We start from the raw sequence: 27,789 nt of genomic DNA on the forward strand, positions 1-27,789 counted from the left end.
ATATTTTATTTCTTTAAAGTGTATAAAATGCGCAGTGGTTATCACTCGACGCTAGCGGTTGCAGATTAACGAATAATAACCTCTGTGCGATCGTTCTGAGTGCATGTCAATACAGGACGATATACCGTATACAGTGTTGGCTGCCGGGGAATCTAATGCTGGTTTGGTTTAGGGGTTTAACGTCCCAAAGCAACTCAGGCTATGGAGACCCCTTAGTGGAGGGCTCCGGAAATGTCGACTACCCGTGGTTCTTTAACGTGCACTGATATCGCACAGCACACTGGCGCCTTGCTTTTCGCCTCCCGCCGCGGTCGGGATTCGATCCCGCGTCCTTGGCACAGTATTTGAGAACCCTAGCCACTGCGCCACCTCGGCGGGGCGATTGTAATGCGGCAGGCAGACGTAAACGTAGAGACATGTAACATAACAGCGTAATAGGGTGGATCCTGATAAAAAGGGATATACTAGGAGTTTCAGGAAAGCTGCTACTAATTTTTAAAATGTGCATTTTGAAATATGAAGACCGCTATTGTGGAACAATCGTATTCGTTCAATAGAAGGGAAAGTTGGGCGAGTAGTTGGTTGTTCATGATGGTTTGGTTGGCGCTGTTTAACGCAGATACAAAAAGAGAGAGAGAGAGAGAAAGAGAGAGAAGGCAGAGAGGTTGACCAGGAAAGCTTCCGGTTTGCTACCCTGCACTGGGGAAGGGGAATGAGGAGTTTAAAGGAGAAAGAAGAGAATGATAGGAAAGGTAAGGCGGCGAGGAGCAGTCACAGTTTCTCAATCAAGTTTGTGTCTCTCATAAAACACATAAGTGCTTTGAAGGCTTTGCCGTTAGACGCCTTCTGTGGCCATGGGCCGAGAATTTTCTCCTCTGTGAAAGGACGGCTGTCAAGATGGTCCAGAGCCGAACGCAGCGCATATCTTTCGCTTGAAAAAGCAGGGCACTCGCAAAGGAGATTCTGTGTGGTCTCTTCGCAGCTGCATCTTTCACAGTTAGGGCTATCCGCCATTCTCATCACATAAGCGTATTTTTTGGTGAATGCAACACCGAGCCACATACGCACATCAGTGTTGTTGCGCGCCGCCCTTTGTTAGGGGGAACACGAAGACGCAGACCAGGGTCTAGTTCCCTGAGGCGTCGATTGGAAAATTCTCCTTTGTTCCAGGTTGAAAGCGTTAGCTCCGCCGCTAAGGAACGAAGTCGACAAGCTGCGTCAACTCTAGATAGGAATGTTCACTGTAGTTCCGTCGTTGTGTGCAGAACGGGCAACTTGGTCTGCTTGGTGGTTTCCCTCAATACCGCAATGTCCAGGTAGCCACTGGAAAATTATATCATGACCTTTTGATGTAGCGTCGTGGTATAGCACGCGGATCTCTGCAGTTAGTTGTTCATGTGATCCACGACGTAGCGCAGCTTGAACGCCTTGAAGCGCTGCTTTCGAGTCCGTAAAAATGGACCAAACACCTGGAAGTTCCTGGCCGATGTATTCAATAGCTGCACGTAAGGCAGCCAGTTCCGCACCAGTTGAAGAGGTGGAGTACGTCGTCTTGATCCTCAGCACGATGGACCTCGACGGTATCACTACGGACCCCGCGGAGCTTGTTGAAGCAACTGAGCCATCGGTGTAGACGTGTTCACGATTATTGTGCATAGAATACAGGTGACCCAACGTCATTTGCTTCAAGGCAGGCAATGGTACGCCCGTTTTCTTTTTTACTCCCGGAATAGAATACAAAAAGAAGAAAACATGGGACTGGAGACTTTTTCCCAACTGATTTATTGGAAAGAAAACGAAGCTTAATAAGAATGATAAAATTGGTGCAAGAAGAAAAAGAAAACGAAAATCAAAATCTGCGAAGGTAGCCGATTTCCCTCTTCGATAACAAAAGCGAAGGCTTGCTGACACAATTTCCATACGAGGCAATATGGAATGCTGCCATCAAATCTCTAAATATTTGCTGTGGATGCCGATACAACACCTGTGTCGCATAAAAGATGGGTCGGCAATTGTTGCATTCCCAGAGGTGTTCATTCACCCCTGAAGATTTGTCATTATTGTGCTCTTTGTTGCGAATGTTCAAACAACACCCAGTTTGTCCTACACTGTAAAAAATGTGTGTGAAATTACAGGTATTATTAAAGAAAATTTCCGTTATCGTACAGAGAATATCTGTTCTACTTCATTGATCGAAACACGTTCACGAAAAAAAAAAAAATTTCTGTTTTCCAGTCGAAACCTTGACTGGAAGGCAAACAATTCGATATATTCTTGCAGTCTGTTCTATTTTCTATCACAAACTGATTTTTACTCGAATAGTAGGTAAATGCTGAATAGAAAGCGAAATGGTATGACAACACCGAATGCGCTGTCCGACGATCGGCTGCGTAACAATTTCGATTCGAAAGAAGGTAACTAGCGGCGCCACATTGAGGTACGTTGTTGGTTGGCTCCCTGCTACAGTGGTATCTGTCGTGCATTTTTCCACTTACCTCTTTTCGGTAGCTGGACAATGGCTGTTGCGCGGCCAAGTTTATAGGTTCCATCGAGCATTGCCGGCGCCGAGAGATGTTCGCGAGACGGCGTTAGCAAGACTTTCGCTTTAAAAATGGTGTTCGAAGAAGGAACTGGCGCTTAACACAGTTTTATTATTGCTACAGGCAGAAAAACACGTGAAACAAGATACGAGAAAAAAAAAAAAGATATATTTGCATCATTGTGGTTACCCAGTCGAAAAAAATTACAGAACTTTGTCAACAATACGACAAAATATCCTGTAGTTCTGTCGTAACCATCAGATTTTTCTGTAGTTCTGTAGTACTTTTCTGTAGTTTTGTAGTTTTTCTGTAGTATATTTCTGTTGTCTGTAGTTCTGTAGTACTTTTCTGTTGTAACTACAGAAATTTCTGTTGTCATAACAGGTTTCCCGTCAAAAACCGCACAGAAATTCTGTCGTAACATCAGAAAATTTTCTGTAGTTTTTTTCCTACTGGGAACTGCGAGAGAAAAATTGTAAACAGAAAAAAGAACTGTAAAATCACAAAAAAAATTAGAAACAGAAGACATAGCAGAACAGAAAATGTATTTTTCAACAATTTTTTTTTTTTTTTTTACAATGTATGCCATTCCACAAAGAAAAGAAATTTTATAGACCACACCAGTTGCACAGCATACAAATTTCGTTCTGTGCTTCAATTTGCAAGAAAGGGAAATTGTGCAATCCATTTTCGGCTTTCTTTCCACAAGTGGACAAAGTTTGCTTAATCTTAACGGGGCAGAAAGAGCCGCTCTTACGTCATATCGTTTGGAAAAGATATGACGTAAAAAAAAAAAAAACAACATATTTGTACGTGATGACAGAGGCATTTTCCATACTCTTTGGACTAGGTCATGCTCATGTAAGCCAAAATACCCTAGGCGATGCATCGGCGGAGGGAAAAGCACACAGATTAATCTCTTCTATAACTGTCTTCTTGAGAGTAAACACAAACTAAAGGAGAGACGAATCAGCACGAAACTAAACAGCAAAATACACTTCCTGCGTTACACCGCAAAAACACGGAAGGCCAGAAACGTAAAGCAAAATGGGGGCCTTCAAAACATTAACTAAATAAGCCAGCAAGAGTGCACATCCTAGAGAGTGTGAGTTTCGCGAAACAAACAAAATGAATCGTGAAACTATCTGTGGGACAAACAGGTGGTCTTAAACCAAGGCCGCCAGCGCTTAGAGGCAGGAAAAGATAATCACGCCTCATAGCTTGAACAGACGAGTCCCACACACAAGTAGCGAACACTGTTGATAGGGTGGATATAAAGCTTGTGCAATGAATAATTTGGAGTACATAATAAAGTTAAGCGGCGAGAAATAGATTGCTGGCCGTCGCCGTGCCAAAAATACAGAGACTGTCGGGGATAAAAGTGTGGGCGTAAGGATGAAGAGTGGCACACAATATTTATAGTAATGCGCACTACGCTTATAGGCGCTCGAAGGGAACTCCAAAGTATTTGAGGGGGCCTACATGTCCATAGCACACTAACATATTCAGCAAGTGTCGATGCCCACGTACCAAACCAGAGACCGCAACTCTTGGATAGATGCGTCCGAGCCCCTGACACTAAGCTCTAAATTCATCCGTTAAGCGAATAACCTCGTCGATGCTTGGCTTATCAGAGCGGAAAAACGCGAGGTAATTTACATGATCTAATACCTTCAGTTTGTTACCGATGATACGAAAGCCATTAATGATCCTACTGTTTCTAACACTTATTCAAAGTGGCTTCATGTGTAGAGCACACAATAGCGGGGACAATGGGCAACCTTGTTTAACAGAGGACTGAATAGAGACTTGTTAGAGACAGCCATTCGCAATCAAGCCTGTGGAACGATTTTTTAGCGGAGGCGCATCTCTGTAGAAAGCAGTATACATGACTGAAGTGGATTGGCATGGTTTAAAATAGGAAATAGAAATGAATGGCACACTCAATTAAATGCCTTTGCAAGACCGATTTGAGGCATTGCTAATTTATTACGAGAGTCACGACAGTAGCGCAAAATCGTACGCACCCTATATAGGTTAGATTGCATTAACCAGCCACTTGGGCCACATATTTGATGAATTCCAATGAGTGTAGACTTGGCAAGCTGTAGCCTATTTGAGAAGACTTTAGCCAAAATTGTATAATCAACATCCCAAAGCTTGGTAGGACATGTAGCCATTTACAAAGCAGAATTCCCCTGTATCATCAGTTTTTGATATTACTGCCATATCGCTTTTCGTAAATATGCTAAAACTCCAACATCGATACTGGTTTCAAATGTTTGGAGCTGAAAGGGGAATAAAATAGTTTGAATGTCTTGAGAAATTCCCATAAGAGGTCGTCAAGTCCCTGGGTTTTTGAAGCCGATCGCGAAGCGTGCAGGACTGCAACATGCCCTCGCACTGTGCATTGCTCGCACATCGTCGTCACAATCAACTTCCATATGTGCGCAAAAGCTTTGACACGTCCTTCCCATCTCCCTTAAGGTGAGGTTCATGTGTCCCCTAGAAGTGGGAGAGATACTGTGTTTTGCTTTCAAGAAAAGCCAAGACCAAACAGGGCTTGCCGGTTTACAAATGGACCTACATGAATCTGGGTGGAGCTGTCATAGAGAGTGGAAGGTCACCCAGGTCTTGTATTTAGCAGCTGTGGTTGCTAGAAAAAAAAAAAAAAAAAAAAAACAAGGCGAGAAAAAAGCTGGAAGCTGCAAAATATTCTATTAAAACCCAGTTAATCCAAGAAGCACAAGAAAAGAGGCAATTCAGAGCACATCCCTGAGAGGGACTGCCACTCCGGTTACTTATCGGTCTGGGCGTACACTTCCCTTTGATGAACATTCTTTCTGCTAGAACGGTTCTTAGCAGAAACAAGGTATTAACAATTCTGGTGTATATTATGCATGTTTTCCAAAGGCTATTCAGTCAAATAAGAAAAAGGCATGTCTAAAAGTTCAGCCAAAAGGTGACAGTGATATATCGAACTGAATTCGATGCGATATAGATGCCGAAATTGCGAACTGAGAATGCAAACTTTATGACAATCACCACATGATACAATGTCGCAAAGCAAATGACTCGAGAGTATACAGGAAAAGAAGACGACAAGGGCCCGAGCATGCATCGGCGAGCAGACACAACAATAATAGGCGGTCCCACCAGCAACAGGCAGCCGGATGGTCTTGGCTGGCAGACATGCGCTGTGAGTGGCTGACAAAGATAGCATGTTTACAGCAATATCTTACAAGACCATTGCAAATTTCCTACCGAAAAAGTCTGGACATTTTCTGGAAAAGAAAAAGTGTTTGAACGTGTGTTTTCCTCACATATTTCTTAACATCATCATCGATATATCCGCAGGTTTGCCCTAAGAGGGACTGCCACTCTGGTTACTTATCGGTCTGGGCGTACTCTTCCGAGCATGCTCGCCGATGCATGCTCGGGCCCTTGTCTTCTTTTCCTGTATACTCTCGAGTCATTTGCTTTGCGACATTGTATCATGTGGTGATTGTCATAAATTTTGCATTCTCAGTTCGCAATTTCGGCATCTATATCGCATCGAATTCAGTTCGATATATTACTGTCACCTTTTGGCTGAACTTTTAGACATGCCTTTTTCTTATTTGACTGAATAGCCTTTGGAAATGTCATCTCCAAAGCTTTTAAAACACTATGGTACCTGCGGCGCACAATGCACAGTGCTACCCTGGATGTAAAGTGCCTGGCTTACAAAACCCTAGTCAGACCAATTATTGAATATGCCAAAGTAGTATGGGTTCCTCACGCAGCAACTAACATTCACAAGCTAGATAGAATTCAGCGGCTCGCTGCAAGATTTATATATAATAAATACCGCCGTAACCATTCTTCAAAAGACCTCTGCCAACAAGCCCAACTACCAATGTTAGAAAGCAGAACCAGGTATGAAAGACTAAAAACTCTTTACCTCATTATTAATAATTATCTAAAAATTAATAAATGAGACTACTTTGAGATCAAAACTAATGAGACATCAAGGCATCGTCATAGTAGGTTCATTCCATTGCCGGCTATAAAAAATAATTGCTTCAAGTTTAGTTATTTCCCGCGAACTTGTAAGGACTGGAACTCTCTTCCAGATTCTGCTGTTCGATCATCATCATTATCTGAATTTGTACGCCATTTAGAAAATTTCATCTATGGCACTACCACAGGGTGATGAGGTTCTATTGCTGTTGTGTAGGATGGCTGTTGTTCCGATTTCTGTGTAATTCATTTTTGTCTTGTTTGTGTGTGTATTCAGAGACAATTTTTGATTGACTATTGATTTTCATCGTGTTGTTTTGTATTTTCCACTCCTGTTACAGCCCCTTTTGGTGGCTGACAGTATTAATAAATGAAATGAAATGAAATGAAGTAGGCTTCCAATTTGTGTCAATAATTTTCAAGAATGCATCTCATCGGTTTTTAGCAGAAATTCTTAGTTATACCTTGTGAGCACAGGCACAACCACAGAAGCAAAATTTTGCTGTCTTAACGTATGCTTAGAGCATTTATATACTCATAAAATGTATCTTACAATGCTCTACAGATTGATTATAATCATATAATTGATTATAATCATACGATTGATTATGATCGAAAACGAAGCTCATTAGTCTTTTGTGGCAGCTTTAACTACTAGCTGACAGCGCGGGAAAAATTTCTGCTACGGATCGGAACCTTATAACATTCCCATAGGCATGTACATAACAGTATCTTATAATATACATTTACCTCATAGTTAAAAGATGTGTCGAAATCTTCAACCTGGCGATTGATGAAACAATGATCAGTTGTTTCTGGAGCATCACGAAGGCGGCAGTTCACCGTTGTTAGCATTACTCTTTTTACTTGTCGCGTAGCTGTGCCTTTTTCACAGTTCCGATATTTTTCTCAAACATTGAAGTTACGGTCCTTTAGATAACCGATCGCCTGATAAGAGAGCTGCTTTTTTTTTATTGTCTATTAGGAAGGCCGCCGATGTTTGGTATATTATATAAGCGTCGGAGCTTGCAAAAAACCTCAGAATACCCTGACTTCTCAATTGTCGATGTGCGCTCGTCGTCTCAAAACGCACGTAATTCTTGCTAATTATTGCAATGGTGCGTAATTTATACCATCACATGGAGCCTGCGGAGCAATGAAACCGATAATTCACTTTCGAGTAAGCCTTTTACATGTTTAAGAGCTTAGGGAAGCGTTGAGGGAAAGACACCCTGTGTGGATGACTACTACAGCGAAGAAAGCGCGAGATATTGCGCAAAACAGGCCCATATTTCGTCTTCTTTTTTTCTTCTACCGCAATTCAGGGCTTATGCCATGCTTCTGTTAAAAAGGTCGTATGCAGCAGTCTGTACTTTTCAGCGTGACAGAGCGATGTCAACTGCCGATCCAGTAGCTTCGCTTACTGCAGAGACTGCAGACTCGTCATCGCTGCACAACTAGTTCTCCCTCTTTAGTCCTCAAAAGCATCGCACGCTCGGGCTGAGGTCGCTGAAGAGCCGGCTGCAGTTCGCAAGAAATTCGGAATCAGGATCGGAACCGGCACCCATAGCAACGTTGGTGCATATTATGTTACAGTTTATAACAAATCCTTGCGATGCCCAGCCGGCAGCAGCTAGCATATATGCTGTTGCCAATCGCATCGCTCAAGCCAGCCAGCAATCACAAAATCTGCGTTTACGTCATTTTTCTCCTATTTTTTCTTAGGAGAAAACTGCGTTTGAATCACAGTAGTGAAAAAAAAAAAAAAAAAAAAAAAAAGCTTTTTAACTTGAAATCGAAAGTCTTATCAGCAACAAATACGTCTTCTGCTGCCCTAAAAGCAGCAGCTAAACTATCGGATTTTGCCCAGCACAAAAATTTGGTAAAGCTGATCCACATTGTCTCGTTAAAACAATGCTGCATAAATAACGCATGTGCTTTGTTGTCATACGGCAGTTTGCTAAGGTATTGTTAAAGTACGCATTAACAGGAATAATAATGTGCATTGTGACGGATCAAACTAATCAGCGCATGAAGTGTTGGGAGGAATGTGACCCACTGGATCATAACAAAAAGCACTGGCTGAAAAACACTTATTGTAAAGATTGAAAGGATGACCCAACACAGTCGTAACCGCTTTTTCATTGCGCAAAAGTAACTTGGAAATTTTCCACGCCAGCATAGTGGTATTTTGATGAGGCTGTTGCGGTTAATCACAGCAGGCATCAACCACTGGATAGCAAAATCAGCTCGCACTGCACATAACCAGGAGCGCCCAGAAAGCACAGAACTGTCCCTGCATGGTTTTCCCGTTCTCGCAAAGCAGAAACGCGCTTTCACTTAATTTGGAAACGCTAAACCCGAACACACGCCCCTTTTTCTAGGCGACAAAGAGTTTTTGATGGTAATAGTCGGATATGTGTGCTAACCGGGAAAGGTATAGGAAATATATTCACTTTAGCCACGCTACCAAACAGTGACGCGTCGTTTTTGCTAGTGCGCCATGTCCTTGGTCGTCGGTGGCATCGACGGGCTTCAGCAGTCGCAATGTCACGTTCTCTGTCAGGTACGTACCCACCTCGTAATGAAAGTAATCCGTAAAGTTATTTTCTGTTTTTTTTTTTTTTTTTTTCGTGTTAAATAATTCCGCGCCCTTTTGTAGGAGCCTATGTGTGCATTACGTCTGCAGCAGTATGCTTCTGAGTCGTGACCGTGACTACTCTTCCTGTTCAGGGTTGCAGTTAAGCGGTCACCCATGCAGCAGCTCTACTGCAAAACTGGCCGGCTGCGCTCTGCCCACAACAGGACTTGGTGCGTTTGAAATCCGTTAACTACTTGCTACTGACGCAGGATCCTTCTAGCAGCGGCAGTCACATGATTATCTAACTAATTCCGCCGATACGCACATTTCCAGCGGCTTAAGTCGTCAAACTGCTGAAGCTTTCACAGACACTGTTTCAGCAGAAGTTCGAAAAATCGTAGTTCTTTCATATGGATCACAAAATCTCCGAGCAAACACTGTCACGTACTGGTAGCTTAAAAGCAGGCCCAGCGGGAATTTGTTGCAAATTAAGCTGCGGCAGCATAGCGCTGCTTGGGGTGGACACAACCAGGAATCTGGGTTCGCAGTAACGCGATGCGTAGTTATTACCCTGTATTCAGTTGTAACACGTCATTTACGTCGATGGCGGTGACGATTTGTGCTAGCTAAGTGAGGATTCTCTGGGATTTAATCTGGTTATACCGATGACACCTTTCAAAGACACTGTTTGAATTGCCCGCGCCAGGACACGTGGACTGTGACGTCATGGTGTGGCGGGTAAACCAGGAGTCAGGCACAACGACGTTTGCAAGATTCTTTTTCGGTTCTAGTGTCCACATGGGCGCTTTCGCGCAAATGGATGTGCTGCAATTTTGTAACCCCTAGATAACCCCTAGAAACAACGCACTGGTCGTCAACATCGTCTCGAACCGCTCCTGGGATCGTCCGCTTGTAAAAAAAAAAAATTAGGCGCTTTCATAGGTTTATTTTACGCTTTTCTTTCTTCGCCTATCGAGGAACTTAGGCTGTGCAAAAGGTAGGTATCGGTATCGGTGATTTTAACGCATTGCACTGGTCCTGTATGCCGCTCACTACAACGCAGTTTCCGCAATCGGCTTTTTACAAAGCCGAACATTTTTGTCCGCACTTTTTGTTGTTCCACCCAGTTCACGCGCGCATACATTCACTCGCAAGCTTTCACAGATTGGACAGAATTAAATTATTAACCACGATACGCGAAAAACACTAACGCTTCACGAACTGCAAGCAGTCGAATACTGTGGCTAGTTGCGGCACCCGCGCCCGCGGACTAAATTTAAGCCCCTCCATGACGTTTCCTGCGACCAGGTTATCTGGCACAGTATGACACCAAAAGCCCGTTTATTGCCGCTATCCTCAATAAGACAAAGAGTAGCAGATAGAGTTTGGGCATCTTTTTGAATGCCGCTTGATTTAGAAAACGTTGAGAGGAAGAGAAACCAGGCCAGTCATATTGTGAAACATGTCTTGTTCTCCCCCGTTGTAATTTCATGCGTGTATGCATATGACTGGCGACAAGAACGAGCTCTCGAAACTTTCCAGTATGGGTCATTAAATGAAAACCGGGGATGACATAATATTTTCGCTTTATTAGCTTTCAAGTCAAGCAACCCACTTTCCTCACTGCACACTCTGAGTCAGCCCATGTGGCCTGTTCGCTTAACGTGATTCTTCGTTGGACGTACAGCGTGTCAGATAATTTGTGCTGCATGGCTAAAATCGGTGTTTTGTACGTGGATAGTAACAACGCAAAAAATTAACTGATATGCTTAGGTTAGATGAAAACGGTCCTCAATGATGATTATATTCCATGGGCATTCTGGAACGCCGTCTAGATGAAGACAGCGACTGTTCGGCGTTTTGAGGAGACCAACCGCCGCAGTAGTTATGAGGTTGTGGAGTTCTAAATTTGAAAACAATGTTGCGGGTTCGACCTAATCGCGGCAGTTGCTTATCGAAGCTGGCGAAATGCTGAAACATCGGCATACGGATGTTTCGGAAGGCTGAAATGATTTTCGGAGAAACTGAAAAGATTCGATTCTATGAGGCTTCCCGGTAAGCACGCCAAAGTAGTAAAATTGTGACATGATAACGCATTTAAACTCCTTGCTGCAATGTTCAGGCTCCTCCTCACCGCATAGGACAAGTGCGGTTAAACTCATGATGACGTCATTGCAGCCAACTTTTCAGATTTCCGCTGCCTTTACCTATATGCTGCCGGGCTTTGTCCAATGTCACCAAACAACAATTTCGCATTCTTTACCGCCAGTGGAGTTCGTTTTCTTTCTCCAAACGGTCGTTTCTTCGCAGGAAACATATGACTGCTGCACATGACGTCATCACTGCTTCCCCTATCTGGCGCTATGCACTGCGTAGAAGCCTGAACGCCAAAGTTGCTTTATTCGGCCATTACGTCACCATCGACGTCACGTACTAGTTTGCTTCTAGTTCTGTTGCTCATTCATGACCGAAGGTTACTGCACTGAAAAATACAAATTTTCAGACGAAACGGGCCCAGCATGTGCGCTTGCGCAGTTGGTTCCTTCTCGACACGTGTCTCTGCGCTGCAGTTGCCGGTCGCAAGTAATCAGGAGCCACGCAGTCCGTGGCCGCCATTAAACCATGATATCCTTTCTAAGACCACAGCCAAAGCAACGAGCCGTATGCAAACCTAGACGGCTCCTTCCGGTGGCCAGGCGACGCTGTAAGGGGAGGGGACGACAGAGTCATGTGATATTGATCACGCCACTGCGACGCACGGATCAAGAAGCAGCGACGGAATGTGCGCTTCTCTGCACACGGCACGCACGTAGTACGGACACTCTGGGAACAGCAGCAGCGCGCGTGTCACGCGCCGTCGCGCCAGCCAGCCGCGCGCTGTGGCCTTCGGACGTCGGTTCGTTTTGCGGTCGCATCGGATGCACCGGTCGGCGGACTGTTCCCGCATTTCTCGCGCCCATTGTCTGTGCGGACAAGGAACAGTGTCTTCGTCCTGTTACACATGCGATCACGCGCTCTGCCACGCCCGACAGCTTCTCTAAGAAAGAAATGTGAACTTTGGATTGATTCAAAGCGCGTATGGCTGGCACATGTATCACGCAAACGTTATGACATTTCGCTTCTATCTCGTTTGTATTCACGAATACCATCAAGGGCCGGAACGATTCCGACCACAAGCGGGCTTTATTTCGAGAATACTACATTTTGGCTATAAACGCCCGATATATCTCGGCTCGCCCACCTGATCAAGAAGTGACCAAATTGTGCATTTTCTATATCTCACCATTTCATATGCCCAGGCCTTAATTTAACAGAGTATACTGTGGAGGTAGTTGGACATACATAACTCACTGAAAAACGTAGCGTTTTGACAGAGCTACACGAGTACAAGCTCTGTCCTGTGACTACTGTCCGCGTCTTTCTTGTCCTGTCAAAACGCTACGTTTTTCGTTAAGCTAGATCGTAGCTTTGTGACAATTTATTTTTCACTAACATATTTTTCCAAGAACTGTTTTCTGAAATCTCGCCATTTTTCTTTCTTCGATCCCTGTCTTATACAGAAAGAGTCTCGGACACATGGCGTAAACCTACGATTTTGTCTCCTATTTCTCTGTGTACCACTCATTCACTTGCCCCTGAGAAAGTGGTCGCTGGGGCCAACAACTTCGTGATTAAATTCGAAATGTCGAGCTCATGGTGCGAATAGACTTTCAGAGAGTTTTTCTCTGTTAGTCGCCACTTGCGAAGAATGGTGTACGTCTTGCGAGATCGCTAGAGGAGGAGATATCCCCATCAAAGGCGACCTGATGTCGACCAGACGTATGGCTAGGCGATAAGCCACGGCAAAACAAGTGGGGAGTCAACTCTTATTCCAGAAACCTGCAGCGAATTCGCCACAATGCGAATGTGACGTTATTTCAAATATTTCAAACCAGCTCGAGACTAAAAACCCAAGGCGCTCTACATAAAATATTTGCAAAGCAGGAAGAGTCCGAGGTTACGACTCTGGTTGTACTCAAGTACGCGCTGTATAATTAACACATGCGCGCACGGAATATATATAAAGAACCTTTGGAAATACACAAAGCCATGCACATGCGGAGGTGTTCCCTATCCAGAATAAATTATGGACGAGTATAAGCAAGCCCACAAATTCCTAACTTTCTTTCCATTTTTTTTTCTTATAACCTTGAATGCGTACATTCACCCTTATTGCAACTATTATCTTTATAAGCGAAAACCGGAGCCGTTTACGGCCATCGTTGCCACAAATGTTTTGTCTTCCTTTTTTCCCCGCAAACGTATGGCCATTTTGTTTTGCATCAGTGTCATACTGTCATACTGATGGCAATTAATTTAGCGTCGCAGCCCTTCTGCATTGTTGTGCTGGTGCCCAGGTAGCACAGAATGTGGGGCCCCAGTAGGTCCGATGTAGGCAAGTGGGGCTGGGGCAACCATCATAAAACCTGCATCGGTCCCCGATGCAGGGTCCCATAGCGGCGTTTCTTGGGCTAATGCAGAGCACGTTCCTGCCTCCAGACCACAAGGGTCCCTTGCCGGATATTTGAGGGCAATCCAACCTAAATGTGGGCTTTTTATGGGAAAGCCCTCATAGATCAACATCGGCCGTAGTGGGGCAAGAAAACGGACATACCCACATGCTGCCCCAATCGGCCCCTTGTAGGTTACTTGAGGGCAGGTGAATATGAATAAGGGCTCAATTTGGGCAAGCCCTCGTGAAGCCCAAATGAGGCAGCCTTAGGTAAACCGCTTTAGGGCTGGAAGGCGGGCGTGCCCGCATGGTACCAAAATCGGTCCTTTGTGGGGACTTTGAAGGCCCGTGCAACAGCAGGTGGGCTCTAGGTTCAAAAACAACGTCCAGCCCAATTGGGGCTGCCCAAATAAAACTGCTTTATATCCCACATGGGCCGTAATGGGGCTGGAAGGCGGGAGGGCCCGCATGATACCAAAATTGGTCCCTTGTGGGGAATTTGAAGGCACGCGCAACAGCAAGTGGGCTTTAGGTTCAAAACCAACACCCAACCCAATTGGGGCTGCCCACACAAAACCGCTGTAGGTCCCACATCGGCCGTAATGGGGCTAGAAGGCGTGCGTGCAATTGCGTAATCATTGTTTCCAACCTTTATTTGCATTAGATGTTGCCCTAAATTACTATTATAGATGATGTGTATAACAGTTGTTGCCATGTTTACTCGATTAGAAATTTACATGGCTTTAGTTCTCGCGCTCATGCAAATTGCGCTACAAATACTAAAACAAACTGATTGCTAACTGTTGCCTCTTATGTGGTTGCTTTGGACAGCCTGCAACTCCCAGCACAATATTGCTGTTCAGAACACACATCTCCATAGCCTGAACAAGATGAATGTTATGAATTATTGTAAAATTTAATATTGTGGCTGTTTAGAAAGTGCAGACATGTATAAAATAATTACTTAATTATGTGCGTAAATATTGATTGGGAAAACTTGGACTAGGGCTTTCCATCAATTTCCTGCGTCGGACCCCTATGAGAATAATGTGGGCAAGCCCAAGTGCGGCTAGTTCTATATAACCCGCATTCGTCCTATGTCGTTATCTGAGGGGCTAACTGAAATAAAAAAAAATGTTCCTCCAAAGCGGCTGCCCAAATCGGTCCAAAGTAGGACCATCGCGGGGAGTTGGCGGGATGTGCCCTTTTAAAAATGCCGGAAAAATGTGGGCAGCCCCGCAAGGGCTGCCTGCATCGGCCCCTAGTGGGGCCCATTGGGGCTTTGTCGACAGCCCGCTTCGGGCCTACGTCAGCCACTCTTGCAGCACCCACATTGAGCCCACCGGGGCTGTCCTGCATTACCTACATCGGGCCCACCGGGGCCCACCCTTCATAGCCCACTTTGTCCTACCTGGGTGACCCTTAGTTCTTAGTGTATTCCCTCGCATTGTCGCCCGTTATCTGACTGCGTAGTTTGACCCCGTCTAGCTGCCAAAGAACCTTATGCAAGGTTCACTTGCAGAGCCTTTCTCTAAATGAAAGGGTTAAGGAACGAACGAAAGAGAGCACGAGAACCTGTACAACAATGTCACGCTGTTTCAAATCATCCAAGTTTCTGAACGTTAGAGCTTAAAGATCACCCCTGGTCCCAACAGCTGCTATGTTTGCATGCCCATAACGTGTTTATAAAGCGCTAGGGCGCGTGTGCCTCACTTCGTAATTTCTTGGTTGCAACACCTCTGTGAACCCCCGTCGGCTCGCAAACATCAACAAATGACGCCATATATATAATCTTCGGTACCGACAAGCACATCTCGCAGGTAAGACTCATACAATAAGTAACATTCTGGTGTCTGACACCAAATGTTCGCCTCCTAAAAGGAAAAGCGTGTATCCGGAAAAAATGTAACAAAGTAATGTCACAGCAAGAATGTCCACGGCGTGAAATCTGCGGTCTTTATTTCAGAATGGTGCTTTTCCCTTTTGAAGCGTCGCATCAGCAACGCGCATTCACATTGTGCAAATATAGTTCAGTACTTAAACATTCTCCGTGAAGGTCGAGACAATATGGACAAGCTCATGGCAGTATCACCAGCGGCAAGAGTCACAATGAGCGCTCAATAAACACCAAAAGTCACGTGCGGCTCGCAATATTCTCTCACACCGTGCTTTGCAAGCGGTAGAATTAAAATAAAAAAAAATCTCCAGCAGAAGGAGAGAGGAGATAGCGGCGGAGATGCAGCTTCAATGCAGGAAGCTCGTCCCAGAAACAGTTCCTCGTGCGAAGAGCGCCGTATACCTTTGTTATCGCAGACAGCGGGAACCCCCATCGGCACTCGAAGACGATGACGCGCACTAGGCCCTTATCGTTTCTGCGTATCTACGCAACAAACTGGACGCAATAACTTGGACACTCGAGGAGCGAAAGGGGCCAAGGCGGGAAGGGTACACCAGATCCCGCCTAGTCACTCCTCCGACGGCGCAGCGCAGATCGCGCTATCAGCCCCGCCGCGTGTAAAGGTCAAACTGCGGGCACGCGTCGAAATTTCCAGACAGGAGAGATAAGGGCCTGTTTGTTATTTCTCTTTTGTATTTCTCTGACTCGTTCTCTCTCTTGTCTCTTTCGTCAGCAAGAGACTGCTGGACTAGGCTGAGACATGCTGCGAGGATGTCGTTCTTATCAAGCGAAAGAGTGACGACGACGCATTTTGAAGGTGCATGACTGCGGATGTATCCGTGTGCGAGGGAACGGGACATGGGTAACGCGTCGACAGCAGTGCGAGATATCGCCTGACGGAAGTCAGAATATGCTTCGTCACGGAGAGATCGCGGGGACCAGGGTGCTCCTTCTCATCATCATCCGAAAGCTTGAGCGTGCCGCTTTCCCCTCCCCCTCCTGCATTTTGTTTGTTTTTCTAGCACAGTGTTCGTACCCCGGAAAGGTGCAGGTGGAGGTTTCACAGTAAAGGGAAAGGGCGCAGTCCACTGACGTTTTATCGGTGGCCACTGAACTGCCCTACAAGCCAGTATCTCCAAGATCTGTTGACACTTGCTGCTCATATATAAAAAGGAGAGGCCGTTTGAAAGGAATCAGTTTTACGACATTGGTCGTGGAGTGCGTTTGTTGAAGTTTTCTTCACGATGCCCCAACGCGAGTGGACCGAACTGAGGGACAGCAACCTCCACGAGTACGGCTCCAAGTATGCCCGACAGATAATCCGCCACGAGGATTTACATGACGATTACGAGGTATACCCCGTCTGCCTCGCATATTTGTTTTCACACTTTATTTTTTCAGTTCTGTTGATTACAGTTGGGCGCGCAATCCAACGTGGCTTTTTGTTTATTTTGTTTTGTTTCAATTAGTATTAGTAGTAACTAATTCTTTAATCTCTCCTGTGGTCATTCATACCGAAGTTCTACCGGAGGTGTATATAAGAAAAACGGTTGTGTGTGGTTAGGGCAAATTCGTGATATTGGACTATATTCCTTTAGCGAAGGCGGCATGCAGCTATCTAACCCTGTACCAGAGAGGTATTTATGTCTACCTTGATACCGCAGCCAAATAAAGCAACTTCGTGGTTTAAATTTAACATAGCGTAATCGTCTACAAATAGCTTTTAACGTCCCCTTGTTAAAGCAGAATGGAAGAAGAGAGTGGAAGAAATACAAAGTGTTATCAGGCAAATTACCTTGAGTTCATCGTAAAAGTGCCGCAGCACAGAAGTGAGAATGACTTAAATTAATCTTTTTTTACCGTAGCCATAGCTTGCATGTGATTAATTCATATGACACAGCTGCAGGAAACGACCATTTGCCGATTTACCTTCGAAGTTCGGGGCTACCGACTATTGCCTTGTCCAAAAAGCAACTTTTCGAGCTGCATTTGTTATATAAAGAACCTGTTACGTCCCAGAAACCACTTTTTTTTTCTGTGAATTTCAGTGAATGTAGCAGTTCATGCTCAAGAAAGATTTCACGTGATTTAATATCCAACGTGCTGCTTCTAACCTATATGGCTGACTGCGCACAATCAAAGCTGCTTCCTGCGAGGAAAACAATAAACGGGAAAATCTCCTGTGTTCTTCCCAGAACATGTCAGAAGGCACAAGCGTTTGACGGAGTAATACAACCATATATAACAACGAGGACATGCAGATCGAAGACGTAACGTAAAAATGGCACCACAACTGGGGTTTACATTGCCTTTCTGGCCTATGCATTTCCACGTGGATGTCAAAGGCCAACAGTGTGTATAGTTGAGCTGGTGGCACCAGAATAAGATATGTATATACAGCGCATAAAAGCAAGCCAAGGAAGAAACGACGCAGATGCATACACATGATCGTCTCAGCTTTGCCCTGTTTTGACGCGTTGCTTCTCATCAAATGCGTTCCTGTCTGTAAAAAGAATGCACTAACTTTCCTTGAAAAGAGAGCTCGCACCATGTTTCAGCCGATCCAGAAAACTCAATGATTGTGGGGTTTACTCAAAGAGAGATTGTGGGGTTTTACTCGTTTCAAAAGCGTTCTCTTATATCAGCTGTGCGTTCTTTGTCGGGTAATCTTGGTTGCATGGCCTAATGGATTGCGCATCCGCGCTTCTCATCTGGGAGGCTGCGGGGAATCATTGGCGGGCACACGGCGGCACTCAGAATTCAACCTCGAGGCGGATGACTTAACCGCTAGGTGAAAAAGTGACGGATTGTTCATTTATGAAGGTTTTTCGTGTTTATTGTTGAATACAAAGCATTGACTTTATCATCGCTCTTGCTATGTTTGTTTGGTTGTGGTTGCGGTAACGTGAGTTTCATCATTATGCCTTGTCTCTCCGTTCAGTACTAGCGCGAATGGTACGCAGAGAGAAACTTGGAAGCGAGGCGCATGCCCGTACAAGCTAAGTGAATGCCATCCTTCCGTCTCGTATACTGACAGCTTGCCCTGAGCACATCTCATGGAGAGAAGAGCACGAAATCGTTCTCTCTGCGAGTATGGAAAGGTTTTTGCTCCGACCGCCTGTAGTTATTCCATTTAAGAAGAGCTTGGCCCGATGTCGTTGACTCGCTGCTGCCCGCGCGATGCCCTCGTTTCGATGGCGGAAGGGGGTGCGCGCTTCGACCGTTGCGTATCCTGCGAACAAACCGGCTTCCTTTTGATTTTCTACACCCGTTCCTGCGTAAGTGAGGCATCTGCATCCCGCTCGCGCATTTATTTGCGTCGCGGAAAACCGCGTGCTTGTGAAAGCGCAACGACTGCCCAACGCTGTTATGACAGCTGTATCTCAAACTGTTCCAGGAGTGCTAAAAAGTTGCGGAATCGGAAATAGTAGCGTCAGACTGCATATGCCGTGCGTTGACCGTGATTTCATTTCAAGAGGATCTTTGTGCGCATAGTGTATTGAATGTGGGCTGGGTTAACGCATGTTTGCTTCTTCTTCATCGTTATGCTTGAACATGTGTTATCGTCGTGAAACAATTTTGCTTCGTGGAATTTCTGTGTAATTTTGAGATTTCCCAAGCTAGCTTCGAAATAATCTGCCTGTCTCTGCCAGAGCCGGCCTCGTTTGAAAGGAGGTTTGAGAGTTCGATGAAGAAATGCAGTTCTGACAAAATGAGAATTTAATTTTCTTTGCATCACGTGCTCGATCGCATGCAGCACACATCGGTGGTTTATTGGGTTAGAAAGTACAGACAACGCGGCTGCCGCATTGCCCTCTTGTTATTGTCGCATCGTTGGAGGTGAGGCAATGCAGCCCCGACTCGTGCATCGTCGGACTGACGGCGCCAGCTGTGTTTTCTGCGCCGGTTTTTTTCCACTCCAGCTGCGCTCAGGAGAGAGAGGGGGGGAAACCTCTATAAAGTCACGATGATATTTTCTAAGATAGGAGTGGCGACATAGTTACAAAATATGTCGGATGTAAAGCTATCTCCCAAGTACCTGAAATACTAAATTGTATTATCGTAACGTTACAAATCTCACTGACCTCGATTCAATTCGCACTTGGTGCTCACTTTGGCTAATGAGCTTAAACCACTTCAAGACAAAGTCAGTCTCAAAAAAAAAAAAAAAATTCCAACCGCATACACTGTTCATGACAAAACAGCTGAGGCGGCTTAAAAATATTAGTTCATCTTTGTTTGGACCTAACCTAAAGCTTTAACTTAACGTGGAGCTGTCACATTAATATCTAGGAGTTCATCTTTGTTCGGATTGGCACTTTATTCGGGCTGCTGGAGCTGTCACATTAACTTGCTAATATCAGCAGCTAACAGCTGCCCATTAAACGTAACCTGTGACATGAACATTGGCAGTTGCGTAAACTTCTTAATTCGGCCAAAAATCGGCTATGCCTCAGCCATACGGGGCACGGATCAAGCCTACATGATAGACAACATGGAGCCTGTGCTAAAGTGAGGCTGTCGTTTCATGTTCCGAAGTACTTATGTTTCGAAGCTCAGGTTGGACTTGATAACCTTTTCCATCGGCGTAAACGTGCTTGAAATTTGTCAAAATTGACAGGAAGTGACTGTAATTTAGTACCACAGCTAAAATCAATGCGATTATATATAAAGAGACACACAAAAGCGAGTCGCTGTTTACAGTCGCTTTTACTAATATATTCGTTTTGAGCGTTTGACGGCTGCAGACCATCCATTAATTGTGCTTTCTTGGCGTTGTTTATTGTTTTGTTTGCCACGTTAGGCGTTCCTTGTTGTGTTTCCATGTTTACATTGTCGTAACTCAGTCGTTTGGCCAAGCGTTTTTCATAAATCAAGTGATAATATACCCGCAAAGGTTCGTGAATTTATTTAACGGTTAATATTTATGGTCATGGCTAAAATCATGTCGCGCACAAAGCATGCCGACCGTTACGGACTTCGTAAATGTTTTCGGAAAGCAAAGTGAAACAAAACGCCCATTGTCATGTCAATAAGGTAGAAATTCTTCGTAGAGATTTCTCTTTACTGTGTATAGCCGTGGAAAGTGTAGCAGTGCCCTCTTAGAAGTAAATAACACAAGTGGAAACTATCATGAGTTCGATTTGAAGGCATTCCGACAACTTTGTAAAGTGCTGTTGGCGTTACATTGTCCTCTTCTTTTCCGTGGCTGTGAAACTGTATAGCTCTCCACAGTCGCTGCACATATCATGACAGAGTTGAGATGCCTCTTTCATGACAAACCGAGTAGCATAGTGCGGGTAAACATGGAAGAAACCCAGACCTTTATTTATTTATTTTTTTGCAACTATTCATGATTTACCTGCGCTCTCGCCGTCACTGACTTGTTGCCGAAACAACACAGACCAATTTTCCCAATCATCAAGACATTCCAGAACATACGCAAGAACGAGCACTGCGACGTCGCGCCGGCCGGCATTTCCCCTCGTCACCGCACTCTCCAGAGACGCGTCTCCATTTCCCTCCGTTTGTCTGAGCAGAGGCGGAATCCAAAAGAAAGAAAGAGGAGAGAGAGATAGACGGAGTGAGGAAGTGAGCTAGATTGCACACTCTTTTTTTGTCTTTACTTGTTTGCGCTTTTTCTGTCTGTGGCAGCCTCCAATCAGAGCGAGGAATCCTGCCGCGCCTCCGTGCTTTCATTGGTCGATTTGCCGAAGTGTTCACGTGCGCCAGCCGTGCTCGCCGCGTGCGTTGTGCGTCACTGCGCAACGAGCAACGGAGGTTATAAAAAGAGCTCGACCAGACGGCCGCCACGCAGTCAGTTGTCTCGCAGCATAGCGTCGAAGTAGTGCCTGGCACGAGTCCAACGCCAACGGAAAATTCCATTCTTCGCTCCGCTGCATCATTTTCTTTCCGATCTCTCTGGGACAAAGCCTTCAGCCGATAAACAGCGACGCTAAATAGAAAAGAGAGTCAGCGGCTGTCTTACCCTAAGTCGAACAACATTTTTTTTCCTCTCACCGCGTACCACATCGACCAGAGGCCAGCATCACCGCCTCTGCATCCAGCTAGCAGCGAACCGGCATCTCCCGGATCTCACTCGACAACCGCCGATTCAACAGTTGGCACTACTCGCCAGCGCAGACTTCTCCCAAGAATCAGTCCGCCGTTCGATGGAAACAGGAGTGCCTTGCTACAGCAGCGTGTCAGCATGCGACGGGCCCAACATAGCGCTGCTCCTGCTCAGTAGTGCCACCGAGGGCGCCGCCGACCCGACGGGCTGCGACGGCTCCGGAGACGTCCACGAGGACTGCTGGCAACAGCTCGAGGCCTTCTGGGGCGCCGAAAAGCACCGTTGCTGCCAGCACGAGCCGCCGGCCTTCGAAAGCAGCACCGAGAGCCAGCTCGAGAACAGGGACTTCCTCAGCGAGCCCCCGCAGCTGCCGCTTGATGGACAGCTAGCTAGGGTTGGTAACATTCTGTAGGGCGTTGTCCCCGTCCGCACAGCGCGCCGTCCACATCCGGAGCACTCGTCAGCAAAGCATCCAGTATTGACTACCGTTGGGGAGAAAAAAAAAGAAAAAGAAAAAAAAACGGCATGTTGGTCTGAAATCGAATATCAAAGCGGTCGCCGAGCCATTACGTAAAAAACAGTCATGGTGATAATTTCCCACGAGGGGTGTGACCTACGTTTAAATATCGTTAGTTTAAATATCTTGCCGGTACAACACGTCATCTTATCTCGGTTGCGAAATTGGCGTGGAAAGTAGGTATGCATTAGGCATGCAGTAACGAGGCGATAATCATATAAGTGGTCCTCTGCATAAGCCCCCCCAATGCGTCACAAAAAAAAAAAAAAAGCGGGGGAGGGGGGGGGGGGGGGGGTTAAGTTCGAACACTGCAGCGAGCAAGTCAAACGCAGCGAGTCGAACACGTGGCCACGTCTGCCGACATCTGTAGCTTCTTTTAGACCCGGCGCTCGGCTGCCGCGACAGACATGCTTTCGCCTGCGCATATTCGGCAGCTGGTTGGGCCGACCTCGACTGAGTCACCGATATGCCCGTAGAGTACAGCCAGCTGCAAGTTCAGACGCTTCCCAGAGCCACACGCTCTCTCCCCTTTTCAACGGTTGCCGGGGCAACTGGACCGGGGTCTTCGCCGCAGCCGCTTTTTGCTTCTCGATGCACTCGTGTTCAAAAATAACACGTCGACTTTGATGTAGGCCAGAAACATGGATGAGTTGAGGGAGGAACCGCGTTGTTTGCCAGGTCTGCAATCATCCTCATTCATTTTTCTATTCCGATGTGCGCCGTCCTGCTGCCTCGTTTATTATGAAGCTCGCCGGAATTCAAAACAAGGCCGCATGTTCAAGTAGAAATGAAGGGCGCGTTCCGAGAGTGCACTGCGAGGATGAGAAGGGGTCATTGCATAACTATGGGCCTGACGCCAGACGAGCCTGCTTCGAAATTTCCTTCAAGCCCCCTTCTATACACCCTCTAAGTTTCTGTGTCCTGCACACAGCACGCGTTCTCCGGTTCTAGAAGCAAGACGTTGTGATTATGCGCCTCACTTGACGTGAAATTGGGCAGTTCTCGCTCACCGGTACGCTTTTCATGTGCTGTGCAGAAGGCGAACAAGTCAAGCCCGGCCGCACCAGCTAACGACCTCCTCCACATCGTCCGAGGCGAGGACATCAACGATGTGCCGACTAGCTACGTGGTCAACGGCATCAAGCCGCACGAGTTCCCTGTTATTGGTGAGTTAAGCACGATATCTCATTATTTTCTCTAAGAAATGTTCTTCACAAAACGGCTCCGTGAACAGAACCAGTAACCGTGATGTGGGCCTTTAATTTGTGGGTAACCTGATTCTATTTGGTAAGGTTCATGGGGTTCTGAATATGGATGCAGGTTTGGGCTGTAGTTCAGGTCTAACTAAGGTATGCCGAAATATCGCGAAGAACAAACGTCTCCACACAGCCTCACGAGGCTTCTCCACACAGCATCGAAGAAGCGCGGAGAAACTGGGTTATAACGTCAGCAGCACACTGCTTCCTCCCACACCCTTCGGTGCGTTGTCGGATGCCGCCAAAAATCTGTGGCCTTGTTTTTCTTTCTTTAAAAGAAGCGTTTCGACGTTGAAGGTGTACCGGTACCGAACATGAAGTCATCATGCGCCCCCTATCCCGCGCTGTGCGCAGCGGGGAAGCCTAAGAACCGTCGAGGCTTTAATCGGCGATTACGTCACCTTCTCAAATACTGGCCCGAAATTGCATTGCATACTTTCCATTCACACTCAAGCAACACTCATTTGGCCTATTTAAGCTTGTCAAATTCTAAAACCTCGGCAGTTACCCTTTAAAAACGAAGGGCAGGGCTGAGTCCTCCGAGAAGGACTGCTTCTTTTCGTGCCGATCTCGGAGGTCATGCTACCCTCCGAAATCGACCTTAGGTGTGGTTCCGTCAGCTACCGTGATTTGTCGGCAAACGGAATCCAACCAGTCGCGGAAGCACCTGCGTGAAAGGAGCTTCCTTGCAAACATTAATACTATTTGACTTGATGGCCATATCACAAATTTTTTTTCGTATGGTTGTGTCGTACTTTCCCGATGCCTTAAATATCGTCTCATCAGTTGTAGCGACTTATTAGTGTTCTATAGTCCACATCAGTCATGAATAGACAATACGTAGGAACAGCGTAGTCAACTTGTGATCGGAATTGCAGAACTGCTTGTGCGTGCTTGTTTCCTGATTGACTAGCAACCATGCGCTTATCATCATCGTCGTCATTTTTGATGTCCCCTGTAAGATAATCTCCTTAGTTACACCTGATTAACACTGTCATGCGCCAGCCGCTTCGTTAGCTTTATCCCCACAGACGTCCTAGTCATATCCACCAACTTCCGTCGATTGGTGTACGCATGCGCTGTTCATTTACGCTCTTATTTGTTTACCCACAACACCAGTTGACGTTAAGCTCGAGGATGGTGTATATACAAAAAGAGAAAACATATCCCCTCAATTTTGTATACAGTAGCATCGTACATATTGTCTTGTCATTATATTCCCTGTCCGTGCCTATTTCTTGATTTCAGGGGGATCATCAACTCGCGTTTGTTCCATGACCTCAATAACGGACGCTGCCAACATACATAACTAATGACATTTAATTAGAGATTCAGACAAAGGATCCTGTAAATCGCGAGCCGATCATTCGTACGAAACGTTTTGTAAATGCTGTAACCGGTTCTTAAACGTCAGGAATTTTGGAGAAAAATCCGATTTAGGGGGAGACCTGATTCCGAGCACGAGTTCAGTATTCTAACTAAATCATAACAGGACGGCTCATTCTCGTAAACGTCAAAAATATGATGGCACCGCCTTCATACCGCGTCTAAATGAGCAAATACTTGTTCATTGAATTGCCGTGAATGGCTGTGTCGAATGCTTGTGAGGTTATCAATCAGGGCTGACAGTAGTGATGGTTCAGATGTAATTGAACATCGCGCCTTGGTATGTATGCCCAGTGAGCAATCAGCACACTCTCATATTCAGAAATTTTACATTCCGCACTCGGTCATCATTTTACCCTGTTGCTATGAAAGATCAGTTTCCAATTTCTGACATGGTTGTCTGATGTGGCAAGTAATTAGTAGGCCAATAAATGCTTTAAAAGTATAGCAAAACCTAATATTTACAGCCTACCGCGCTGGCAGGGGTCATAAATGGGCCGATTTCACGGGCTCCATTACTTGGCTGAGTGCGAAAAAAAAAATTTATCATGCATTCTATACATATGCCTACTGCCGAAAGTCCTGCGATTGGTAACCTCACAAGAGTTTGACACAGCCAGTTTCATCAACTCAATGACCGAGCACTTGCATGATGGCTGAACACGGTTTCGCTTAACCGCTGTTACGCTAACCGAGGTTAACCCTGCTCGTGTAACAAGGGTATTAGTTCATTAAAGGCTCTGTTGCCCGCTTAATTGACAGAGGGTACAACATGAACCGGTGAGCGAGTTGCTCAGACATTTCGAACAGCGCCACTGCATGAGACTAAAGCGGAGAAAGGGTGAGGCACAGCTCGTGCCGTGGCGCTATTCACGCCATGAAGGAAGGGAAAGACAGAGCGCTGTGTCTCATCTCTTCGTTTCCTATTGGCCTTATGCTGTGGTACTGTTCCAATAAAAAAATGACAGCCGGGCTCGCTACGTTTGATGGTTTGGTCAGCCTGTCATGACATTTGATAGTTTGGTCAGGCGGCGCGGTGCTGCCATCTTTCAACGACGCGGAAAAAATTGTTAGCGAAGACGCTCTTAAAGGTCGATACTAAACTGCTAAAAGCGCTCATCTGCGTTGGCAAACGCACACTTGATGTTGTAAGATGATTACGCACAAAATGTGATTATATATATATATATATATATATATATATATATATATATATATATATATATATATATATATATATATATATATATATATATATATATATATATATATATATTCAAACCCGACTACAGGAACAGAGCTGTGGCGCGCAGTCAGGTCAAGCTGTCTTTCCTGCTGACCTCACTCTGTTTGTTTCCTACCGCAGGTACTTACGTGGACAAGCGCGTCGTTCCGGGGTTCCGGTATATCGTACGTGTGAACCGTACTTCGCGCTTCCTTTTCGGCGGCCGTCCTCTACTCCTGGAGAGCGTGGGCCGCGGGTACGGCAAGCGCATCACGTTCGAGGCGCCGCCCGGTGGACTGAACGAGAACGAGAACTTCTTCTACTCGGACACCATCGCCCAGGGTTACGGCTTCGCGCCCATCGCGGTTCAGGTCGGCGACCGCTTCAGGGTCCAGGACAACCAAGGCGACACCTGTGGTGACCTGGTGCTCGACGAACTGATTGGCGAGCAGACCGAGATCTCTAGCGAGGTTGTCAAAGAGGACGGCTCCGTCGTCAAGGAGATCACCGTCGACTTCCACGCGAGGTTCCTGTGCGTCAACAACAAGCTGCTGGACCGCCAGCTGGTCTGGAACAAGGTCCGGCTCAGCGCCGTCGCCAAGCTCGTGAAGCCTCGCGGAGCGTCCGAGGCGCGCCTGGACAAGCTGCTTTTGCGAAACTGCCCGCTGGCCGGCTACGAACTGGTACCCTTCTCGCGCAAGGCGACGGGCAACGAAGAATAGGACGGCCCGTCGCGACTGGGCTTGCCTAGTCGGGCCCCCTTGGCGCTGGCCTGTCTACTGCAGCACTGCCACGAAGGCGAAGACGGGCCAGTATAATCTTCGTAACTGGCTTAGCGGCAGCGTACTCGCGTCTTCTCCGAGAATAGAAAACATTGCGCCGGTCTGTCCCGAGACAATCGCAGGGTTGGCACCTGCAGAGACAAGACAACGCTGTGGTTCGACTTGTGCACCAAAGAGCATATCTGTTGCATTATTTTTCCTTGTTGCGTGACAGCAACGCAGACAGAAAGACGGAGACCACGGTTCCGGAAAGAGAGAGACATCAGAAGAGAGCGAGACAGCTTTGCTCGGTGACGGACAAAGGACAGATGTGCCTCCTTAGCGCGTTACTTTGATCACTCATCTTTTACAGACGTAGCGTGTCCAGGATTGCGGGAGGAAATTAGAAAAGGACTGAGTGCAGGGTGTCGTGGCCAGCTGGCTGGCCGCGTGTAACTCTGGTGTATTCTCTGCGTGCTGATCTCGTCCTCGTGTCTGACAATTCAGTCTTTCAAGAAACTCAGCGTTGTGGCAATTCTCCTTTATCTTGGTTTTATTGTTAGTAGAGGTACCATACACCTCCCTTTGTCACTGCTGCGGCGTTCGTCTGTGAAACGCATTGTGCATTTTATACCGTATTATTTTTTGTTGTTAACTAAGCGTATACATAGGCACCTTATGTACTCAGTGCCGCGCGGTCTCAACTTGTGCGCATTTATTTAATCGCTCGACTATTGTGTAATTTATGCATAGTCAAGCGATGTCGCGCCTGTTTTGCGCAGCTGCTCGAACTTGGAATAAAGTATTGAAAAAGAATACATGCCTTTTCATTGTATTTCTTCCTGCGCTTTGTGCGTACGACCGTCCTTGATATCCGCAATCGTGTGACAGCGAACGTGGATTGCAGGTTCTGGCACGCGTACAGCGGTAAAGGGCGAAATAGGGGCTGCTATGGTGCAGTGGTGCGCTATGTTTTCAAGGAATTGTTACCAACTAACCAAACCAAGTATCTGCCACAGTGATGCACGCCTCGCCAGGTCAAGGTGGAACCGGACAACG

At 46.1% G+C, this 27,789-nt stretch overlaps 1 protein-coding gene across 2 annotated transcripts; it reads left to right on the forward strand.

Moving 5' to 3' along the window:
* Positions 1–16,707: 16,707 nt before the first annotated feature.
* LOC146197468 (uncharacterized) lies at positions 16,708–27,548 on the forward strand. Of its 2 annotated transcripts, none has more exons than XM_084599299.1 (3): positions 16,708–16,864; positions 23,139–23,268; positions 26,111–27,548. In XM_084599299.1, exons 1-3 carry the CDS (start codon positions 16,757–16,759, stop codon positions 26,689–26,691), a joined length of 819 nt encoding a protein of 272 aa, XP_084455425.1. In that variant the 5' UTR covers positions 16,708–16,756; the 3' UTR covers positions 26,692–27,548. The 2 variants fall into 2 exon arrangements, with proteins under 2 accessions (XP_084455425.1, XP_084455424.1); XM_084599298.1 differs by lacking the exon at positions 16,708–16,864 and adding an exon at positions 21,307–21,979.
* The last annotated feature ends 241 nt before the right edge of the window (positions 27,549–27,789 follow it).

This window comes from Amblyomma maculatum, chromosome 3, assembly GCF_055883805.1.
Source record: "Amblyomma maculatum isolate TAMU_Amacu chromosome 3, ASM5588380v1, whole genome shotgun sequence".
NCBI classification, from domain to species: Eukaryota; Metazoa; Arthropoda; class Arachnida; order Ixodida; family Ixodidae; genus Amblyomma; species Amblyomma maculatum.

Bases quoted from the DNA above. Each gene is read 5' to 3' on its own strand.
- LOC146197468 (XM_084599298.1), top strand. From the start codon at position 21,686: ATGGAAACAGGAGTGCCTTGCTACAGCAGCGTGTCAGCATGCGACGGG. The intron at 21,980-23,138 runs GTTGGTAACATT...TGTGCTGTGCAG, and splicing joins TTGATGGACAGCTAGCTAGG to AAGGCGAACAAGTCAAGCCC. The intron at 23,269-26,110 runs GTGAGTTAAGCA...TTCCTACCGCAG, and splicing joins GCACGAGTTCCCTGTTATTG to GTACTTACGTGGACAAGCGC.